Source organism: Phoca vitulina, unplaced genomic scaffold, assembly GCF_004348235.1.
Source record: "Phoca vitulina isolate PV1807 unplaced genomic scaffold, GSC_HSeal_1.0 scaffold56, whole genome shotgun sequence".
In the NCBI taxonomy this organism is placed as follows: domain Eukaryota; kingdom Metazoa; phylum Chordata; class Mammalia; order Carnivora; family Phocidae; genus Phoca; species Phoca vitulina.
Window position 1 is genome coordinate 4,080,087 of NW_022589759.1, and position 23,508 is coordinate 4,103,594.

General features: G+C 48.1%; 1 protein-coding gene across 1 annotated transcript in view; it reads right to left on the bottom strand.

Annotated features, from left to right (window-relative positions):
* Window positions 1-3,785: 3,785 nt before the first annotated feature.
* The window catches only part of USP10 (ubiquitin specific peptidase 10), a 75,372-nt gene continuing 55,649 nt past the window's right edge, over window positions 3,786-23,508 (bottom strand). Inside the window, exons 5-14 of the mRNA XM_032389746.1 lie at window positions 20,869-20,960; window positions 20,226-20,335; window positions 19,755-19,810; window positions 19,419-19,522; window positions 16,916-17,015; window positions 15,792-15,969; window positions 13,003-13,168; window positions 9,949-10,093; window positions 8,093-8,158; window positions 3,786-4,815 (exon numbers count right to left, since the gene is read on the bottom strand). Of these exons, the coding sequence (XP_032245637.1) occupies window positions 4,628-4,815; window positions 8,093-8,158; window positions 9,949-10,093; window positions 13,003-13,168; window positions 15,792-15,969; window positions 16,916-17,015; window positions 19,419-19,522; window positions 19,755-19,810; window positions 20,226-20,335; window positions 20,869-20,960 (1,205 nt within the window). The 3' untranslated portion in view covers window positions 3,786-4,627. The remainder of the gene's footprint in view (window positions 4,816-8,092; window positions 8,159-9,948; window positions 10,094-13,002; window positions 13,169-15,791; window positions 15,970-16,915; window positions 17,016-19,418; window positions 19,523-19,754; window positions 19,811-20,225; window positions 20,336-20,868; window positions 20,961-23,508) is intronic.

Genomic DNA, 23,508 nt, shown 5'->3' on the forward strand with positions numbered 1-23,508 from the left:
ATTTTCAGAAAATACACGAAGAGGTTTGCTTTCTTTGAAGGACAGCGGGGAAACCCAAGGTCCATGCACCAGACCCAATCCCAGAATCTTGGGTGATCCCGAACACTGAAAAAACCATGCAGATGGCCGGGCAGCAGAGACCAAAACACCTTCCCGGTGCGTTAAAATGCTAAAAAAAAAGAACAAAAAAACAAAAAATAAAAACAAAAACAAAAACAAAAAACCCTTGTATTAAAAAAAAAAAAAAGACAGGACCAAAACCAGTGTTGAGGTTTCTCTGGTTCCCAAATGTGCTGAGAGCAACATGGGCATTCCTAAGCCCGTCCAGGCACTCTTCAAATGTACACTTTTATTTCGTTGAGTAAACGAAGTTACCCCAATATTTTGTTAGAAAACAAAGAGGAAACGTCTCCAACAAATGATAAATAAGACAAAGGGCAAGCCCTTAAATGGGAATCTCGGAGAAAGTAGAGTCTATAAACAAATGAGAATATCTTCAGCACTATCACTCGGCGTGGAGTCCTACAGCTGGAACACAGCAGTGCACAAATACCATGGCCGTCAGGACCGAGTGCATTTCCTTTCATGCACACACAGGGGTTTAAAAGCGTGCTTGCCAGTTATTTCTCCAAGGAAAGATCACTTGACAAAATGCTCGTGTTCAGCAAATCAGGACTTAGCAAATGATCCCAATTACGACCAGCGAACGGCAAGAGACAACCAAGTCTGAGAAACAGAATGCGTGTGCAACTCGGAGAGAACCGCACGGAACAAATCCTCTGGAGGAAGGCCCCCCTTCCCCCCCCCACCAGCTACCCCGGGGTGCCCCTCCTGGGGGCAGCACGCAGACAAGGAAGTGAAGGACTGCGCCAGGGGACGAAGCACTTGGGTGCTGGTTCATCGTTTACTCCTCAAAATTCATAACAAACATCCCCACAGAGTGAAGCCGGGCTATGAGGTCAATTTCATGTTTCAAGCAAATAAATTTTTCTCCAAAAGACATAAATAAGATGGGAAAGGCTAGTCCAGAAGATGAATACCAACACTTAAGAAAAAAATCCTAGCAAGCAAGAGAAAAGGCTGGCTTAAGAAAAGCCATGCCAGCTTAGCAATGTACTTGACTGGTTTTAAATGAAAAACACGATGTCCCATGTAGAGTTGGCTGTGAGCAGGTGGTCTTGCTGGTCATTAGCTATTTTTTTAAAAGTCACATTTTTAAATGTTTTCCAAGTCCAGTGACCCTCAGGAAATTGGTGAAATGGGCACGGTCTTCACTAGGGACAGTCAACGAGCCAGACCATTAACAGGAAAGCCGGGGCTATTCTGTCCGGTCCTGAGGAACTAAACAGACCATGAGATATCCATATATCCACACTGATGATGCAACTCACTGATAATGCACGATGGTTGGACAGCTGTGCAGTACTTAAACCACTGGTTTATTTGCTTAACCCAAAGCATCCCACTTTGATTGCAATCTTAGCTTCCTAACCAGTTGGCCTGGTCAAATGCAAGCAGCCTATGGGAGCAATAAACAGAAATTTCCACGAAGGGAAAGACAGAAGATGGTGCGTCTGCTGATCACAAAGTTCCTGCTCATGGGGCCCACGAATCAGACCATGAGGATGTGACTAACTGCGCTGAGAAATGAAAGCAGAATGCTTCTATAAGCCACCTGGGCAACTGAACTGTGTATTACAAACAGGACGATGGATGAGATGACCACCATTTCTCATTCGGAATGGAACCCACAGTACAGGGTGCGCTTTTCTTGGCTACTGGGCAAACACACTAACCAGATAAACTTCAGTACATTCTTCCCTGTAAGAGAACTTCCAAGTCGTGTTAGTGATCATTCACACATTAAAGAAAAGCCTCCCTGTAATACACTTCCAACAGTTCCCTAGCATTCACATTGGTTTAAAAGATGCCTATAAAGACAAAGTCATATGCTAATGTAGGAAAATCACTTAATCTCTATCCCCAGCACCAAGGTTAATGGTCCAAGTTCTAAGTGTAAATGACCTACAACCTAGGAAAGAGTCTATGAAACTTACAAAAATACTAAACAGTGCAGCATAAAATACTGAACGCTGAGTTCAAAATCTCAAGAACAGATAACACGTGGATAACAATTCACTTAGGACCCTAGAAAATGTTGGATTTGCTACAATGATCTTGTTCTCTATCCAGGGGCCAATTATTCACTCCAGGGACAAAATGAGAACTCTTGATTCCGAGCCGACGTCCCCTCATGACATATCCTGTCTGCAGCCGGGTGTGCTGATCCAAGCAAAGAAAATAGGGGAGCTCCACCTGTCTCACACACTTACGATCGGAGGAGGTAGGTGTTAGGTGCGAGGTTACACATGCCGCCTCTTTCAAACAAAGCTAGCGCTTATCTTAAACAAAGGACATATGCACACAAAGGGTAACGGAGGAGCCCTTTGCTGGCTACCAGAAGGCTGAACTGAAAAGTCCGGATTCCCATATGGGGCAGCAACCTCCAGAGGGAATGTGGTATTGCTACACATTGCACGCGGACCAAGATGCCCAAGGCCCCACTGGACTAATTCGTCTCCGCCACTCTTGAGATCTTTCAAAGTTTCTCAACACCTCAGTCGTTTCCACTGGATTTTGGCCTAGATGAAATGTATGCCTTAGCAACCTAAAGATTCCGTAGAAACCCATCAATGGTACTTGAGGGGACATTCTCTCATCTAGACACATAGGATGTGTTCTGAGACTTGGAAGCAGGTATCAACAAGGATGTTCTTTCACCTCCTGTTCCAGATTCCTGTGAAAAGGCATTCTCAGATCAGAGGGCCTTGTTCTTGAGAGGGCACCCAGTCTGACTTACAGGGGACAGTCCAGCGACAGAGCCACTGACCCTGCTAGAGGTGAAGGACCAGCACGGGTTAGAGGCTAGGTGTGTACTGGGACAGGTAAGCCATTCGCACAGCGAGGACACGACCTGGATCACAGTATCACCACCCAGAGCTCAACGAAGTGCTCCAAGATAGAGCTCAATGTCATCTTTGGCTGAGTTACTGCTGGTAGGGGGTTGCTTCCCCCAAAGTGAATCTGGACGCCACGCACCATGTGTTCCTAAGAGCCGTACGTTATTTTAATGAGAACCTAACTATAACTTATAAGTCAGCCAAACAGATTAGGGTGACAACAGGTGAGTGGGCTAAGTGGACAGTGTTAGGACTGTGATTTTAAGAGTAAGCTATGAATGCGGGTGGCACAAGGCAATGATTAAGAACACCTGCTGCTGAAAGAGGAGCTTGGGGAAAAGGCTTGCTTGTCTGCGGATCCCAGTACATTACCATGAATTGTCTGCATGGGCTGGAAGCGGGGGCCCCCCAGGCCCGAGAGCCACTAGGGGTGGCCTGACCGCACGTGGCCCCTCTCCTCCCCATCTCTTCTGTCTGGAAAGGCTTCCTTTCCACAACCCAAGGGTAGTGCCGAGTCGCTGCGAAGATGCCCGAGCAGCATGATGTCCAGCTGTGATCTGAGGCCACCACTCTGGTGATGCTGACCGCGGTGGGGGCCAGGAACAGCGCAGGGACACTTCACCTCCCCTGTCCTGCTACTGGAAGATTCAAAAACTCCATCTCCCCAAATCACTAGTTACTAACATTGGAGATATTAAGCGAGCACAACCCGAGTCTCGGTTCATCTGGTTGGAGGGCTCGCTGTAATTCTGGGGGTGGCCTCGCGCCCCCCGGAACTCCAGCGACAGAAGAGGCATCTGCAGTCAAAGAAACACCACACACAGCTTTAAACCAACTTTGTGATTTTTATTGATGGGCGACAACTTCTGTACTCCTAGAGATCACTAAACTGTGTACAATTAGAGACGCAGCGTTATAGAAGAGCAGACAGCAGAATTAAACAGAGCGACTTAGGGAAGTATCAATCTTCATTATTTTGCCCATTGTTCATTACGTGTACACAGAAGCATGAATGCAATTTGAAATCTTTTAATAGCAATAAAGTTTACAATCACCCATCTATGTGGACTAACATCTTAACTCCAAATATCTGATCTGCATTGTGTACGTAAGCAGCTTCTCATCGCACAATTATTAAAATGTATTTTTCCTGTTAGGAACCAGCAACTTATTTTTTGTATTTACGTTTCTTTTGAAGTAAGAACTATTTCTTCTCTGATAACTGGCTCATTTTTATCGTTTATCAAAAACTAAAGGGTGGGAAGGAAAGTGTGATGGATTAAAAAATTTATTTTTTTAAGGAAAGATAAAATTCATTTTCACAAATTTACAAGTGTTGCTGGTGCAGGATTTATTCTACTAAGCAATTAGACTGGGAATCAAATGCAAGTCCCCCTTCTTACTCAGGAATCAGCATTATTTCAGAAACATGGGTTTTGTGTATTTTCTTAAATCAAGCGACAGTCTGTTTGAACCGAATGATTTTGATTTGGAAGGTAGACGTCAACGCGAACTCTTGCGCACAAACCCCGAGGCGTCTGCTTTCCATTCTAGCCCATTTCTGCAAAGGAGAAAGAGTTTCTCTCTAGAGAGCCGCTAAAGAGAGGGAGGAAGTCAGAGGGAGTCGGTGTCTGCAAGCGGGCGTCGGGCACACAGCGCGCAGGCGGCTACAGCAGGTCCACACGGCGGTAATACAGGAGGTAGGCTGTGCGCTCCGCAGTGGGCTTCACCACCTGGTACTGGTTGATCACCTTGACCGCCTGGTCATCGATGCGCAGCCAGCCGTTGAGGCCGATCTGGAAGACATCCGTGGTGTAGTGGCCGCCCGTCGCACTGCTGCCGTGGTGGTAGACCACTGCAAGAGAGGCCCGCGGGCGCCCCGGTGAGAGAACCGCACCCCAGCAGCCGAGGGCGCCCACCTGACCCCCCCCCAAGGCCACTGCATGTGACACCCCTCACCGAGGCAGGCGGGACACAGAGACGTCACTACACAAAGCTATGTCACATAATCAAAAACTCCGCACGATTTACAAGATAAAGTCACACGCGTGTATCTCAATGACGTTTTAAAAATGTTTAATGCCTCACAAACACAAGAGACGCCGGCTTGGTGGGGCTGTCCCACATGCCAGCCCCTCGGGTGAGGACTGCCCACCATTTCGTGTCCACTGCTGATGAGAGCACACAGGGACAGAGCGCGAAAGACCCCCCAGCCCCCACCGAGCCGCCAGCACCACACACCGACCAACCCCCAGAAACACCACCCAGAGACCCAAAACGCTCGTGCCCTCGATCTAGCCAATCCTACTTCTGGACGGCTCTAAAGAGAGCATCTGAATCTCGGACAAAGAGGTCATAATGGTGAAAAAACAGAAAAACCTAAATACTTGCACCAGAAGGAATAATTAGCAGACTTTATCACAATAAGATGGACAGAGAGAGGGACTGGGGACATAGGAGTATGCCTGTGGAAAAAAACAATGAAAAACCGAGAACCCCAGTATTTCTGTGACTGTCGTCACGGTGAGTGGACCGCACCGTCTCGGGAGGGACAGCAGGGCTGTGACGTGGGCAGCCCCACCGACACGGCACTAGTCATCACCCTTTTTCCTTTTAAAAAACGTTCTAATTTTCTCTGTCTTAACAAATAATGCCAAAATAATAACAAAAAATACCACCTTTTATCTACTTAAAAAAAAATTCTGTAATTCAATCAAGAAGCTTTAGTCAAAGGCCTAACACACAGACAACCACTGGAAGCTGCAGTCGAGTCACCTAAAGACACCAAAGGCTGCATCCTCCCCTCCATGAGGAGGGGCGCCGAGGGGCCCGGGCAGCAGTCAGGAGCCTGGGTGAGGGAAACATCCGGGGGGCCAGCAATGTGGCCGGGCGAGCTGGGTGCCAGCACCAGGGGCAAAAAGGACAGGCATGTGGAGAGGCACAGTACTTAGGTGGTGGGAACATCACTGGGCTCTGGTGGCCGTGGTCACTCCTCAGGAGGACCCAGCCAGCTCCGGGCCTGTGGCCACCGCTGGTGGGAGGACAGCCCCTCTGGCAAAGCAGCCTCTGGGGGCTCAGAGGACGCCACGGCTCTAGCCCTGGGCATCCCCATGACAAACACGACTGGCCACCCGAGGGCGGAAGACCGCAGGCCAACCAGGCAGGAAACCAGCAGCAGGACCAGCACAGGCGCTGCTGGTCACAGTGATCAAACGGCCATCAAGGGCGTGGAGGAGGCTCGACACGAGCAGTCCCCCTGACCCCAAATCTGCTGTAGGGCTTTCGTTCTGAATTTTCCCAAGACCTACGTGACTTGGGCAAGAGTTATATAAAGTGACCGATCAGTGGAATTTAAAGGACCTGGGGTTTAACTCATCTGTATTTCCTTCCAGACACTTCCATTCGAAAACCTCCAGAGCAGGCACAGCACACGGCTGGAGTCTCGGAAAGGCAGCCCAGTGACCAGGAAGGTGCACCAGGACTGCAGGTGAGCCCCTGACTGAACGGGCCTGGGCAGCACCGCACTCATTTGCTCTCTCGTTCCCGCAATCAAAATCATTTGCACCAAGTGCTTCCTTACCCACATTTTACAGAAAATTCCAACCAATCGAATCCAGTGCCCTTATTTCTGAGATCAGAAGCTGTGAGAGGAGGAATCAGGAATGCAAGTGACAGCCCCAGTTCAGATGGTGGGCCACGGCCGGCAGGCGGAACAGGACCACACTGGGGCTCCTTGAGCAGGAGACGGGGGATTCCTGCACCTCGCCCTGGATCATCAGCCTTCCCTGGCAATGGCCTCGAGGGGTAGAGCAGCAGGGAGGCAGCAAAGCAGCACTTCATTTCCCCCTGGGACCTCGGTGCCAAGCTCCCTGAGTGGGCCAGACCCTAGGGCTCCTCCAGCCCCAGAGGCAGTCTGCAGAGCCTGAGCGCCAGCCAACGTGGCACGGCTTCCATGACAAGGCAGGGCAAGGGAAGGGCTGGAGACACCGCAGGAGTGCGTGGCCACCCTGTCAGGGGAGGACCCATGATCAGCTGCCTTGGCGGAGAAGACAAAGTCAAGGGCAGAGCTGCAGGAAGAAAGACCCGACTGGGCCAAACCCCTCCCAGTGCAGCACAGGCACGTGACCCACTGATCAGAGCCCAAACCAACTTTCTAAACACGCAGGAGGGACCGGCGGTTGCAGGGTGAAGCCCGGCCATGCCACCGTGGATCAGAGTGGAGAGTGTGTCTCTCAGAATTTGGGTTTCTTGTTTTGGAAGATGGGGACACCACCACACATCTCTCAGGATAGCTGCGAGGAATAAATGAGATACTACAAAAAAAGGTACCTAGTAGCAGAAAGGTTCAATAAAAGTGTGAGGGTCAATGAACGGTCATGTTATTTTAAATTACAAACAGGCTCACCAAAGGCAGCACAAAAGGAAGGATAACAAAGCAGTTAGAAAATTCTAATAAAAAAGGCCGGAAAGCACACGCAGTTGTTGCAAACGGTGACTACCAAAAGAGACATAAAGCCTCAAAGGCCCAGAAGACTCAGGCTATAAAAGAGGAAGGAGGGCAGAAGGAAGGACACAAGGTGCCACAGGAAGCACTGGGCCAGAAGGTAAGAGGTGTCAGGGTCCCCAGTTCTGGGGCTGGGGTTACCATCGCCCCCCTCGGAGAGCTCTGCGCCAGTGTGGCAGCCCAGGAGCCCGGGCGAGCCAGCGCAGTGCGGGAGATCATCCGGCGGAGCATCCGTGTGGGACCCGCTCTCCTCACCTAACCAGGCCGCTCCACGGTACCGCCCCGACAGGCAGCACCCCCCACAGGCACCGCGACTGCCGCGGCAAAGGTCACACCCTCAAACTGCCAGCCCGGTGGCCTCACACTTGCCCCTCTGATTCAAAGACAGATACGATGCTAAACGAGGACTGGATTCACTTAGAGCCAAAAGGATATTCTGTCGAATTTCAAGCACCGGATGTCAGGACAAACACACATTTTCAAAAGATGTATGGACTTAGCGAGCCCCATGGGGACAGCAGTAGAGAAGTCTATTCTCTGTGTTAGGTGGTATTATAGCAAAACTGTGCCTGGGCATAAGCCCTTTTATCACTGCTTTAGTAAGGAAATAAGAGACAAATTTACTTACCTGCAAACAGCCTATAGGTTCTGTGGCATTTAAAATTCTTATTTTTAACCCCTGGAGAAAGCAGTTCTGAAAAACAAAATACCAACAGCTGCAGTCTATAAAAGCACTTAAAGAAAGGCTCAGAGTGACAGAAGCAGAGGTGACAACAGTCCCCACTCACATGCATTACCTGGCAGACCAGGAAAACAAAACCCACGGCCTCCCCTCGTGTACGCAGGCCCTGCCCTTGGGGGGCCAGCTGGGCAGTGCAGCCACGCACGTCCCCAGCAACCAGTGGGGAAGAAAGAGAAGAAATACACTGAGCCCACTGAGCTCATGCTAGAAGCCCCTTAGAAGCAGATATTCTCAACTGGAAAAGAAGAATGCTGCCCACTTTGCAACAAAACAAAATAGCCCCAGGAAACCTAAGAACTGAAACATTTTATACGTGAGTCAAACCACAAAACTTCCACTGTGTGAAAGTCAGATGGTCTCTCCAAAGAGGCACTAGTCCACCAGCTGGGCAGGTGGGCAGCCCTGTCCTTGGGGCCCCGGGGCCCCCTGAAGGAGTAGTGCACCTGCAGACAGACCCCTGTCACCGCCGTTACCATCGGCCCCTCTCATCCCCCACCCACAACCCACACCAGGGCCTCTCGTTCTCCCTCAGCTCATTTCTCTTTCTAGAAAGCATTTAAAGTGGCAGCTGATATAAAAACACATATAACCAGCAAGAACAGATCTGTAAGTAAAATCCGTGTAGTCAGTCCAAACAGTTAATCTGGGCATGAGGGAAGATGCAAGAGCGTGGGGCACAGGATGCCCGCTGGGCTGGGTGAGTGCTCCCCATTCCCTGACAGACAAGGCACAACAGCACAGACGACTCAGTGTGTGGCTCTCAGCTGGCATTGCTTCCCCTTCCTGGTTCTCAAATGGGATCAGGAAAACACGCTGCCTATGAACGAAGCAGCTCCACGAGTGAAGGTAGGAGGGACAGTAGCCCGGCCCAGGGGGTCGGAGCCGCCAGCTGCAGACCAGCTGCGGAAATGCAGCGTCCCTGCCTGGGCTCAGGTGAGGCCTGCTACCCCCAGTTCTAGAGTCACTGGGCCCGGGAAGGAGTGGAGCGTGGTCGTGCTGTGTGGTGGGGATGAGAGGGGTGGGGAAGGCGACAGCTTCGTTCCTCTGCAAAACCCAGGGATGATGTCCCACAACCTCTTTCCCGTTTTCCACACTCCTCGCTATTTTGAGATCTGCCTCCAGCTTGTTCCCGATCAAGCCCAGGACTGCACGGCACCTTTTTCACAAATCCCGAAGCTTTCAAGGAAAGTTTTCCTTCAAGCTGCGCTTTTACCAAGACAATCTGAACTTGGTGCTCTGGTCAAAAGGCGTCGAGGCTGCTGAGCCCCGGTTACCTGCAGACTTGTGGCTGACAGAATGCCACAGACCTGACCCCGTGTCACTGCAATGAGAGGTTGGGAGGAACCCCCAGGGGCCTATGGGCAACATTCTCTCACTTCACTGAAAAAGCTTATTTCACCAGGCTTGGCGGGAGGTGTTAACACTTAGTATAAAGAAAATGATTTTGTACCACTAATCCATAAAACGTTTCTAAAAAATGATGCTCATTTTGATGGACAAAATCTCTACTTTTCTAATCTAGTAAGATTATATGGCTTATTCATTTTTGCCTTTATTTTTCAAGAGCTACTTTGGTGCCAATTTTAATACAGAGGTCTGTTATAAACCAAGAAACGTAAAACCAGAAAGTCCTAAAAGAGAACTTCCTTACTCTCGACATTATACAGGAACACTAAGTGCCAAGTTCACGGATTCCCGGGACAACTGTCACCATGAATGCTTTCACCTTGCATGTCTGTTACCTTTACTGATTTCCAAGTCCACAGGATATTCAATATTTTTGATGAGCTTCTGGCATCCACCAGTCTTCTCGTAAACAAACCGTTTGAGGTGCAGCACCAGAACAGGGGGCAGCTTCTCCAGAGTCACTCTGCGACTTATCTCCACCTGAGGCACAAAGCAGAGCAGGACCCACGGCGCCTTACTTCACGCAGCAGCAGACGCATGTCCGTCACACAAGGACCCTCTCTGAGAGCACTGCTCAATCCTTGCTGGGTCGAGGGAGCTCCTGAAAATCTAACATTTTGCTAAGAGGCCTTCTGAGAGCTACTAACATTCCTCTTAGAAAAAGGCAAACATCCCTCTAAACACAACTGCAGATGACCCCATGGATCCCTGAGCCCGTGTGTGAACTCCACATTAAGAAACCTTTGCTCAAAAAAAGAACCTTTACTCTGTGACATTCATGACGAATTGGCACAAAAATTAAAAAGCTAAGTTAGCAGCAGTACTTTACATTATGTATGTATTAACACGCTTTTTAGTAAGTCCCGTAGCATTAATCAAACTGAGGCCAGAGTGTTTCTCAACTTAAGTGTTCTAAATAACCCAAAAGCCATCTCTTCTAACCATTAATTTTACAAGTTTCAGTTTTATCAATTTATATGCTCCTTATATGCTTTCACAGGTCTAACAAATGCTGCTTTTCATTAAAACGCATCCTCACAAACAATTCTTATTCCCTTAATTTACTGTTCTTTGTACTTATAAACCCTTTGATGTTTCCTGTATTTACAGGAAGAATACTTTTGATAGAAATAGTTGTTTGAGTCACAATCCAAAAGATAACAGCATAGATAAGAAACCAAGAAAGCCTTCAGAAAACCACATACCCATCTGGCTGGAGGTGTCTTAATGGGCACCTGGCTTCCCACCCAGACTCTGATCCCAGGTGTGGGACCCAACACGCCTCCAGAGTCCCATCCTGTGTCTGTACCCTGGTGTCTCCACACCCAACAAGAACGTGTGAACGATGGAAAAGTGTGGCTACAGCTCAACAGTTAAAAACCAGGATTCTGACAAGTGGACTCCAGCTTCCTCATTTGTGAATCGAGAGTTGGACGAATGTGTCTCTGGGATGGTTCTCAGTGTTGGCAACCCAGGATTCTGACCTCAAGCTTTCAGGCAACTCATTAAGTGGCTAATCTGAAATTCTTCCATGTGTTTTGGGTTTCCAGACAAACTGACACACACTATTCTTCACCCAACAAAACCAGACCTTTTTCTACACAGCAAGTATTTTGTATAATCATATTTTCCCATGGACCTTCATCGTGTGTTCCCACAGCAAAAAATCTTATGACCTTAAAATATAAATATATTAAACTGGGTATTTTAAAAAGTAAATTTAAAGAAATCACATTCCAGAAAATGTGATACTTGCTCTTTCCAGATATCCCCACCCCATACGAACTGTCCAAAATCTTCCTTTCTCAAACATCTGCTTTTCTGAGTGTTCTTGCTCTTGATCTGGTAACACACCACCACCACGGAGCTGGGACAGTCCATTTTCTTCCTCAAGGCTCCACTGAAATGCCTCTTCTTTCCTGCATCCTTCCTCCACCTGCCACCTAGAATAAGCCACCTTTTCCTCACGCTCTCCACCTCTATCTCATCTGCACCCTCCCCGACGTCCACAGCTAACTGCAGCAAGAGTGAGAGGAAAACCGCCACGTGAGGGGGCTTTGCTGGCAGCCCGGGAAAGGCAGAAAGCCGCCTACGGGAGGAGCGCCCACCGCCCCCCCCCCCCCCCCCCCCGGGAGTCCACAGGAGAGCAAGCGAGAAGAGAGGCATGGGGGCCAGGACAGCGACACCACCTCTGGGGCCACAGCTGCCACGGAATGAGCCACGTACACAACTCAGCCACACGAACCAACCTCCCTGAAAACAAATACCCACTCTCTCTCTGATTAAGTTCCACCACCAGACTCAGCTTATTCACTTAAGCCAAGTGCCAAGATTCTGTCTCTCGCTCCTACCACTTTTATCTTTTAAACAAAAGCGCCCGTGGGAAGCAAGTCAGAAAACATGGTGGAGGATTAGGCATAACTATGTGTGGATCTCCCAAAAGGCTGGCTTGATCAGTCCAAGCAGGAGGCCCCAGAGGGACCGCAGGGTCTCCACGCCCTCCTCCGCTCTGCTCTCCCAGTGTGAGCCACCCGGCCACGGGAGGCCCACTGAGCTCCGTAAGGTGCTGGCAGCAACCACTCTTCGTGCACCTTCAGCTGCCACACAGTGTCCTTACACCAAGCTCTCTAGGGACACGAGGGACTGTTCACACAAGCGCTGCCACTAGCTAGCCTGCAGTGCCCTCCCAGTACGTTTTCTGCATTCACCAGCACCATCTCAGCAGAGAAGACCCCCCCCAGACCACAGAGTGGTACATCTGGACCCCAGGAGCCAGTAACCTCTCCGAGAGCAGAATATTCTCCCCGTCTCCTGACTCGGCTGACAAGTACACCCCATGAGGCTATCTGCTTCCCTTGACTGCTGAACACCTTTTAGTGTTTGAGTCTTTTAACTCAGACTTTTATCCTTTTCAGATCAAATGAAAGACTAACAGGCATGAAAACAGCTACTTTCTATTTGTTGATGTCCCTGAAGACCTACCATCAAATGCAAAATAGCTATGCTTGGAATCCCTTTTCTCTCCTAACTAATCTCGGGAAACTGCGCTCTACGACATCAGGGATGTAAAGAAGCTATTTGGCCTCGTTAGAGGTAGTACTGACTTTTTCCACATCATGATTAGACTACCAGAAAATTAAATGTAGCTCAGGATGAATAATCCCAGCGACCATTACCTTGGGTTACATGGTTTAGGGGTAAAGGAGGTCCAAGGAGCATCTCTTTCAACCATTTCACTCTAAAAATGTGTAAACTTTCAGTCCAAAACAGTTAAGCAATGGGGTTAAGAGGCAGAATGCAAAAGCACTTCTCCTCGCTCTTACTTCTGCGCTCTTTCCACCACGCCAGAGTGCCTCAGCACAAACGTTCAACATCAACTATTAGTATACCTCTTGTTTGGTTTTTGTGGTATAACCCTGGACAGATTCTCTTGCGACCAAGCTCTCCAATGCATCCTGGACCGTCCGGATCCTGTCAGACTGGATGTCCAGCTGCAAGGTGAAGAATGGCTGCAAAGTGGCCGACTCCTTTGAACTCTGCTGGTAAACCACAGACCTAAGAGGCAGAGACAAAAACAGAACACTGTTAAGAGACCACTCCTTCCCATTCTCCGTTAAGATGAGCCAGCAGGAGAAGAGGCATTAACTGAAAACGAGATTGCTCAGAATCATTTTCAGAAAACCAGAGAGAACAGAAAAGACAAAAATATACTGAATTTAAAAATAATCCTGCTAAATACCACCTCCTAAGTGTTTCTAGCAACTCTCCACCAGCTGATCATTCTCCCAGCACAAGCACGCTGGAAGAAAACATAGTTCATCTTCCCAATTCCTTCACCTCCACTCCAGACTTTATCTCACACACCAGTCAGTAAATGCGCCTACCCTGCCGTGGCCTCGAAATGCTGACACACTTCATTTTCTCAAAGTATCATAGCCCGTTCTAATAAAATAGAGGAAACCCCAAGGTAAACAGAGTATTTTTAATGGCACTTTTCCCCTACAAAAATGACTTACAAAAGAAGAGAAGTAGGGTGTGTATAATAAAAAATAAGTCAACATTCCAGGAAACAAGGCTACCTACCACCCTCAAGAAGAAGGGTGCCAATTCAACCTTGTTTTTCTTAGCTGGTTTTTCATTTCACTTTTCTTTTTCTAAGTTTTTCTGAGTAAAACTTGTGTGCTCGGCCCATCTCTCATTTAGCCCCAGCAAGGAAACATTCCAGGAGCTCAACAAGGAATTCCATTTCTGCAGTCTGAGTGACCTAGTTTACGAACAGAATCAAATGGGTGTGCGTGGGTATTGAGGCTTTATGGAGCAGATGCCGTGAAGAGCAAGCTGAAGGGCATCCCGTTCACACGCTGCTCTCCTAAAGCGCGGTGTTAGGATGCACCGTGACGCGCCCTCCCTTCGAGTGTCCGGACGTGGGAGCAACGGCCACTCCGCTGGTTCCAAGAGCAGCAGTGGGAGCAGAAGGCACTAAAACTGGTGAAGGAATCAAGAGGCGGTCCTCTTGACTCCAATGGCCTGGACTTTTATTCTGTGGCTGGGGGAAAGGTGAAGAAAGGTGCTGGTTTTTCTGGGGGAAGTGAAAACCCACCCAAAGAGGGTGAATTTTAAAAGAAAAACCTTCGGCTGTCTGAACAAGGAAGCGCTTCATGATGGCTACTGCACACAGAAGTTTCCTAAATTATAAAAAATAATTCCTACTTTTGCTTTATCGTTTCTCAAAAATATCAACAATCAATTTCAACATAAAAAGACCACTGAGGCTAGAGGCCTGGCAGAGCCATGCAGGCCAAGCTAGAAATTTCTCCAAAGTGGATTCTGGTTTTTCCCACGGGTTATTTTCAAACACGTGTAGGCTCTTCGGGAATGCTGGCCTCAGTGGCCTTGCCATTTTGATACCCTACCTATGCGCGGGTCTGGCGCTGCTATTCTACCCACCAGGCTGTTCCTTCAGCCTCTCTCCCGTCCCTAAGGGACCAGCCCACGAATGCTACCATCAGAGGTCTAACGCAGAGCTAAGGGCACAGGACAGCCTCCTCTCACTGCTGTTGCCTGATCTGGATCCCTGCTTCCCTTCCCAAAACAGCCCAGCCCAAGGAATCGCATCTGGCAAAAGCAAGTTACAGCGGGAGCGGTCAGGGGCTGGGCGTTTCCCCGGAGCACACCTGACCACAAGGCTGACGTGGAGAGTCCAGGACAGAAAGGGGCCCGCAGGCTCTAGCGCACACTGAAGAGCACAGAAATGACTCGTTCAGGGTGACAAGGCGGCATAGCTGGCTTCTGAATCCCGTCCGACACAGCAGCACTGACTGGCCTGTGAAGGAGCCAGTGGACACGCTGAGGTTTTATTAGCCTATTGAAAGGGGCTCAACCTAAGTTGTATCAGAGCAGAGAGAGACCGAACTAACTTTCCATGCCTCGGAAAGGGTGTTACTTCTTTTGGATACAAAGCATTTGGGACAAGCGAAGACTGAGTCTCACTACAAAACCACCCTTGTAGGATACAACGCGAGGCCTTCCGAGAGGAAATCCTGCCCTAACAAGGCCCTCTGGGACTTGGGATGACTGAACCGCCTTGGAGACGGCCCCCACGCTCCTGAGTCCCACATCACGGTGGTCCTGAACGGCTCTAATGCAATCAAATAAAAGCCTTTTAGAAGGATGTCATGAGAGAGCAAGGAGCAGCTGGTTTACGGGAACTGGGACAGAGGAAGGGCCCAGGCACTCCAGGAGGTCCCATGTGCCCCTTTATGTAGAACTATCTCCCTCCACACTCCCTTACCTTTCTAGCTCCCTTGGTTCTGGCGCCTAATATTCCTCCAGTCAGACACAAAACATGTATTTCAACTTAACAAGTCCTTCTCTTCCTACCTAGCGGTGAGCAGCTGGCCTGAGGGAATGTAGGGCTGACTGAGTGAGGGAGCAGGGGTGACGGCGGCCGCCGAGCCCTGGGGGCCAGCGCCCTGTGCCGAGGTGCCGTGCGGGGCGGGAGCAGGGAAAGCACTAGGCAGGAGAAGCACAGGGAAGTCCAGGGACAGAGCGGGCACGGAGGTGTAAAGGCAAGCCATCGAGTCCAAAATTTCTTAGACATGTCTTATACCTTCCCCCTTCAGTAAACGGCCAAACCCTGAAAAAGGTAAGCACTAAAGTATTCCAGAAAAGCATAAACCTGATGTGTCCACCAAAAATGCCAGTGATTGGGGTCTGAACAAACTCCGCATGGCGAGTGACTGAAGTCTTATTTCTGGGGCCCACTTGCTCCCATTCGTCCTCACTTCCTTCGCCTGGTTCTTCCTGCTCGTCTTCATTCACTAAGTGGCTTTTGGGTCCATTGGAAATGGTGAGTTCTGAAAAGGAGACAGTTCGCTTAAGCTACCATCAGCAACAGTAACAGCAAAAAAACGTTTTAAAGAAAGGTCTACATAAGCCACCTGCAGAGAGTTGGCTTTGAAAGTGCAATCAGGGTGTGTCCCACATTCAGAACAGACGCAGCACGTACATCCGCTGGACCCCTGGTTGCATGAACCACCAGACAGTGTGCTTAGAACTGAGAAATCTGAAGGTGCACTGGAAAGTAGGCGTTACTGTGTAATCAAAGCCAGTTTTCCTAATTCGGTAAGGGGCTTTGGTCATGCGGGACAGCATCCTCATCCTCAGGAAATGCATGCTTTGGCATTTAGGGGCAAACTGGTATCTGCAACTTAATTTGTGTCACTCAGGAAACTGTGTGTGGGGACAGAGAGACAGACAAAGCACGACATGTTAGCAGACGCAGAATCCAGCGCTCATACAGGTATTCACCAACTATTCTCCCAGCTTTTCTGGATGTTTCATCATTTTCCTAATTAAGAGCTGAAGGGAAAAAAGCAAAGGTTCTGGATATATTTTAATTTATCCAAGCAGAACATTCACAGTGGCCTATAAAGTAAGCAATGTAAAGATACCAGACTCGCCCTAGTGAGAAGGTGACTCAAAGCGTCAATGGCCGGGGTAGGGGGAAAGTAACTACTACATGAGCAGGTGACATCTGTTCAAAAGGAAGTTTTTTTTTTTTTGAAAGATTTTATTTATTTGACAGAGACAGACACAGCGAGAGAGAGAGAACACCAGCAGGGGCAGTGGGAGAGGGAGAAGCAGGCCTCCCGCCGAGCAGGGAGCCTGATCCCAGGAGCCTGGGACCATGACCTGAGCCGAAGGCAGACATCCAACAACTGAGCCACCCAGGCGCCCCCCAAAAGGAATTCTTAAAGAAAGGTCCTCACACAGTTTTGTGGCAAATAGACCACAACCTACTTTCATTATTTGGTGACAGGAGTTTCTTTAGGTTCAGCATTTCCTCATGAAGTCCATTTAGAATGAAGCCTAAGTACTCCTCAGCATCTTCTTGTCGACCCTGAAAAGGCCAGATGTGAGCACGTTAATTTTAACTGATCACCATGCAAGGACTGCAGGGAATATTATACCTGCATATTCAGACTAGGTCTCCTCTTAAATTTTCAACAAGATTTAATGTAAAGTGTTTCCCAAAATCATATGAGCTCTCCTTTGGACCACTGAAATGGGTAGGCTGAGAGGAATGAGGATGGGGGCGGGGGGGGGGGGACAAGTACACCTTTATGTCTGAGTACAGAATGAGTAGGGATTTTTATTGGGGTTTTTTTTGTATTTTTGAAATTTTCTACAATAAATATACATTACCTATCTGATAAAAAAAAGTTATTTAACAGTTGCTCTCTTGTTGATATGAAATAGAAGAACAGGAACTAGAGGTCTAGGGCCACCTCACTGCACAACCCCAGGGGCTAACGGTCACACTAGGAGTTGTGAATAGCAGCCCTGTGTGTCTCCTTCTATTTTTGATGATGGGCAACTATAGGGGAAAGGACCCAAATTATACGTGAAAAGCTCTATTGATTCAAAGATTTAACTAACAGTTGTATACACACACACACACACACACACACCAACAAAATCATTTATAGATGAGTCATGCAACAGTCACATATTTGTCTTATAATCTTGGGATTAGTTCCCATTTCATTCTTTGGAGAATAACCACATGTTCCAAGGATTTTCAAAGTCGTCTTCTTGCGGTCTCCAGGTATATTTGTTTGTTCCACCTAGAACTAAAGCTCTAAACAGACAGCAGATGTTCAGAGTTGAGTACGCCCCGCGTGTGTTGGAAAAGGGCAGAAACTGGCTAGCTCAAGAAACAGAAAGAGTTGACCCAGCAGGCACGAGGCTACGGTTCTCGGAAAGGCCTGCTTGCTGGGCTGGTCCCTGGTTGGCATCTGGGAAGTTGGATTTGGGGAGGGATCCCCCCCCCCCCCATTCCAAGAAGTGAAAAGGGACTATGCCGAAATGGCACAGTGTGGTTTATGGTGCACACCTGTTTTCCCTCTGCAAGTATGGAATTTTGGTTTGCGCTGGGCAGAGGATGCCTACGTGACCAGCCCTTGGTAAAACCCCTGGGAGTCTCCCATGTGCTTCCACAGCAGACATTTTCACATGTGCTGTCACACACTGATGCTGAGAAATTAAGTGCATTCTCTTGCTGCACCGGGAGAGGAGTTTCAAGGTTTCCCATGGACATCTGATCTTGCTTTAGTGTCCCTGCGCTAAATCCTGTGAGAACAACAGCTTCTGAGTCCTGTGAGTCCTTCCATCGAAGCACTAAATCGGAGGGTGGTGTGGGGGACCCAACAGAGCCAATATTCATGTAACTCTGAAAGACACCTCTCTCCATGAACGTAACTTCGGAGCAGGATCTCGGTGGGGCTTGACCACAGGATGCCCCCTAAAATTCACTGCTTTACCTCCGCCTCCACCTGAGCTGGACGGCCCTCCTCTGGCTTCTAAAGCATCGGTGTCTGCATCTATTTTAGTACTTCTCTTGTGGGTCTGTTTTCTTGGATGATAGATCTAATTCCCCTATTGGACAGGTGAGGTCTTTGAGGGCAGAGGGCACAGTTTAATCCATTTCTGCATTGCTAACATTCTGTACCTTTCTCACTACCTGGGAAACGTAAATTTCGAGCTAAGCACCAACAGCTACGACAGGAGCAGTAAAGCATCCCCGGTGGTACCCCGCTGCACTGTCCTGGCCATTCACCCTTCCTCAGAACAAGGAGCTTCAGTATTGCTTTACTCAGCTTTAACGCAATTGTTTTGATGATTTTTCTCTCTGAATAATTTCCCTAGACATCATTTCAAATGCTTATACTGACTCATCACAATCTCTACGCAGACCTCCTTGGCCCTCGGTCCCATGCCTTCAGGAGCAAAGTGTATGACCACAGATGTAGATGAAAGAGGCAAGGAGCTACTAGAAACGTGTGAGTATGATGAAGCCCTAGCTCTCCTGAAGGCTGCCACGATTCCAGGCCCAATGACCAAGCTCTCAGAGGCAGCGCAGTGCTTAAGGAGCTGACTGTAACGCCAGGCTCTGTACTTAGGAGCTGTGTGACCTTGGACAAGGATCTCACTTTCCTCAAATGTAACAAGGAGACAACCATACTTTACTCACAGGGTTAAGTGAGCTAACATATGGAAAGAACTTCCAAGAGTACTTGGTGCACAGTAAATGACGCATGAGCTGGCCCTGATATTTTTAATATTCATTCAAGCAACTGACTCCATGAACAGGCCCAGATTTACCGAGGACCCACCCAACCCCAGCACGGACAGTGCAGAACGAGCACGGACAGTGCAGAACGAGCACTGAACAGGCAACAGCGCGGCACAAACTGAAGCAAGAGGCCGCCTTTCTAGGGGCTACATGAGAGCAATGCCAGACCTTTTCAGACAGGCTCGACTTGATGACTGTCAGAAGTCTGTAAATATACGTAGGTTCGAAAGCAGCTCCCGGGCGGATATCTCTCACGATTTTATCCCCAAGAGCTGCAGTGGAAACAGGACACAGATTTTCATGATGAAAACCAAGTCAAAATGATGAAAAGCAGCATAACCAGAACTGCCCTCCACCGCACGCAGTGCTGAGAAGAGCACAGGTGTAACATCTCTTATTTTAAAGACATTTTCTTTCCAACAAGACCGAACTTAGGACATTCAGTCATCTGCGCTCCTCACAGTCCACACGTAACGGGCACCGGAAGACCTCGTTCTCACTCACCTTGTCTGGGTTTCGGGGGTACCGGCATGTTGGTAAACTCGTTCATGAGCCGAACACTAAACACGGGGGAGACAACAGTTCAGTACATTTCTTTAAAAAAGACACACTTTTACTAAAGAGCCTCGATGGCTAAGTAGAATATTTTAGCATGAAGATGGCAAATTTTAAGTAACCAATGCTATAACAGCTAGTGAGTTCTTCAACCTTTTCTCTGTAAGGTTTTGGTACATTTTATGTAACATACACACACTAGTAAACACTACACTTATAACTGAATCTAAAGAACACAAACAATGCTGCGATTCCATTTCTGGTTAACTTCCACATAAAAACATCAACAGTACATTTAAAAAAAATAAAATTATAGGACTCATTTGCAAGAAATTAAGAACCTTGCTAAACCATTTGAATTCAAATTATCAGAGGCGAAAACACCCAGCCCCGTAACACATTTGTAAGCACCTTACTTACAAGCTATCTATCATGGGTGTCGACGTACAAGGCCTTTGCACTTTTGAATAGAGAGGAATGAACTTCATCAGGTGATACATCGGAGGGCAAGCAACCAGTGCTTGCAGTGTCTAAGTATTGGCAGTAAGGAAGTGTAAAGGAAATGAAACAGACACTCCAAATTTCTGAAAGGTACAGTAAACCCAAAGCATATAAAACTAAGTAAGCCAATGACACTGAAAGACTTACATATGTAAACATAAAAAGGAATAAACCAAATAACCATGAGGATAACTGCCCTGTGATTTCCACATAAGGGTTTACTCTGCAATCAGCATTTACGTACAAAAACTTGATTCGACCTAGATAAATCAATTAAAACAACATTTCCAATTGTAAGTGGACACGCTGCCCCATTCATCAGGGCCAGGCTAATGAAAATAAAAGTCGCCTGATTCTGTCACTCACCAGTCAACAATCATCTTTTTTTGCGGTCAGGAATTAAATCTGTTTATAAGCAAGGTAGGCAGACTAAGCAAGGAACCAAGTTCTTGGACTCAAACTTTAGGGGAGAGGCCCCTCTGCAGCTGCACGAAGTCAAAGGCACAGGAGGAAGAGAGAAGTGCAGCCAGCCGGCCTTGGGGACAGCACTTGAGAAGGATACAGCGTTAATGTAGCACCAGTTTCCTTTATTGATCAGCCCACGGGGTTGCAATGACACTGGTTTATGTATTAGGGTTACATTCTCCAGTAACTCTGAAAGAGTGAAGAAGCATATTTAAAGAAGTTAATGACATCTAGTGAATAACATGGAAGTAAATTCTTATACTCTGGCGGAGTGATAAAAACCCCTTCGAGAGACCACATATCCAAAGAGGAGGCACACTGTGTGGAAGCTGCGTGCTATCCAACACCACGTACGATACTTAAGGATTAAAAATTTTAAAAAGTATCTCCCCCCCCCCCAATAAACACCAACATTTATTTATCTTTCTGTGGGAATGTAACTGGGGAACACAACAACTATTTTAACAAGCAGCAGAAAAGGCTGAGATACATGGCTAACAGAGGTGACAGAGATCTAAGAGACACAGGCTTCTCCCGGGCACGATGAGGGCAAGGCGGGCCTTGCTAACAGTGCAGACCCTCAGACACCAGTTACGGAGGAGTCCACGGGCAGAACCCGAGCCTCAGCCGGTGGGAACCCCCAGCACCTACTAGGGCACCCAACGCACCACAGCGGGCGATCAACCACTGTTCAGTGAAGGACAATACTCCTTTTCGGGACAACTGTCTCATACTAAATAAATTGTATTTTTGAATAGAATTCCAATTTATGGAATGTTTTGGATGCCGGAATGCCCTTACTCCATTTAGAAACACACTTATCCTCAGATTCGTCCTCTGACATCCCTCTTTTCTACAGCCTTCAGACAGATGTGAATGCCATGTTCACATAATGCTTTAATACTTTAATTAAATGCTTTAAATATTTTTTTCAGAAATGCTTTAAAACAAGACAAAGTCTCCCCATGTCCCATTATGAATCTTGTACCAGTGACAGCTACAAGTTATGGACACCTTCTACACTCAACAAGTGCTTTACAACTTACGCTTGGTAACTGGCTGCACTTAATCCTTAGTAATCCAGGAGAACCACCACTATCCCCCTTTCCCCAGTAAGGAAACGGGAGTCCCTGAAACGTTAACTAGCTTGCCTGTGATCACTCAGGAGCTATGTAGTGCAGCCAGGGCCTAAAATCCATTTTCTGTGGCCATTCCACACTGCCTCCGTTTACTTTTAAACTGTGTACCAGAAAAGGAAAAGTAAGTACGTGTACATGGGATGCCAGCATCCATCCAAGGCATCACTCCAACAAAAGTAGCCTTTCCATTCCAAAACACAGTTGGACTGGGAGGTCTCAGACTTAAGCATTAGCAGAAGTTAATTTGCAGAATTCTAATGTCTGCATGCACGCACATACACACCCTCCCTCCCTCCCTCCTCTGAGAGTAAATGCCCTCTTTCCTCTAACTGAGGAAGCACAGAGAATAATTTCCCCATTTATAAAAAGTAAAGCATTACAGGCTCAAAAAAACCCAATGGGATCTATTCAATTAGTCTGGGCTTATAAAGCTCTTCTCATCTCTCTCCTACCATGGGGCACAGTACCGGGCTTCAGTGAGGACCACATCAGTTAGAACTCAACTACAAGCTCCAGTGAGAGCCCCCAGCACAGACAGGACCAGGCATGTGGTGAACACTGCGCCGGGGGCCTCATCCACACTGTTCATAATCATCCTCACGACGCTATCAAGGAGACACAGTTATCCTCCTCGCTTTACAGGTGAGAACACAGAGGTCCAGAGGCTTAGGGAACCGGTAAAGGCTGTGTACCTGAGCAGACACGGGGGCCCAGGTCTGCACTCCCTCTCACAAGGTAACGGGCTCCGCTCTACAACCCCTCCACTCAAAGGTTTCCGTACTAACTTGCCTCGCGGGCTTGGGACCTCCCACTTACAACGGAGCTGTCCACTTGTCTCTGACGCGTGTTGCCACGACAGTCCACACTCTCCAGTGTGTGCCAAAGACCGGCAATTATTTAATATAATTACTCCGTAAAAAAAATCTGTGCATTTTCAAATAAGCATCAATCCCAAATGAATACTCTAGCATGGCCCTGTGAATCTTTGCCATAGCACTTTTATATCTACAGTCATATTAAGTTTTTACATAACCATAAGACTCAAAATCAACTGCCCTCCTACCACAAGGACCTCTTGTTAAATGACCTGCTATCATTCGCCGAGCCCGGCCTGGGCACCGGGTCCTGGAAGCACAGAGGTGACTAAAAAGCGGCCCTGCGGCAGGAGAGCTTGTGGCCCGTGAAGAAGGGAAAACCCAGTGCAGGCTAAGCTGAAGGAGGATCCGTGGAGGGGATGCTCAGCCCAATCCGCAGACTGGAGAAACCGTGAGGCGGCCAGGGGCCAATGACAGCAAACAGCAGCTGACACCACAAGGGCCCTGGCTGGGGTGATGGTGCCTTCCACCCGGAAGAGTAGGCTTCTTTTTGTTTTGTACAGTGATGAGATCACAAGTTTAGTTTCAGAGGTGCTGATAAGAGGTACCCAGATTACACCAGTCAACAGTGTACTTACACCCACAGAGCAGCAAGTAACAGATCTACACACACACACACACACACACACACACACACACACACACACAAAGCTTGGGGCTGGCACTGTACATCCTGACGACACATACGTCAAGAGGAGTGATGTGTCAGGAGTGGAGTCCTAA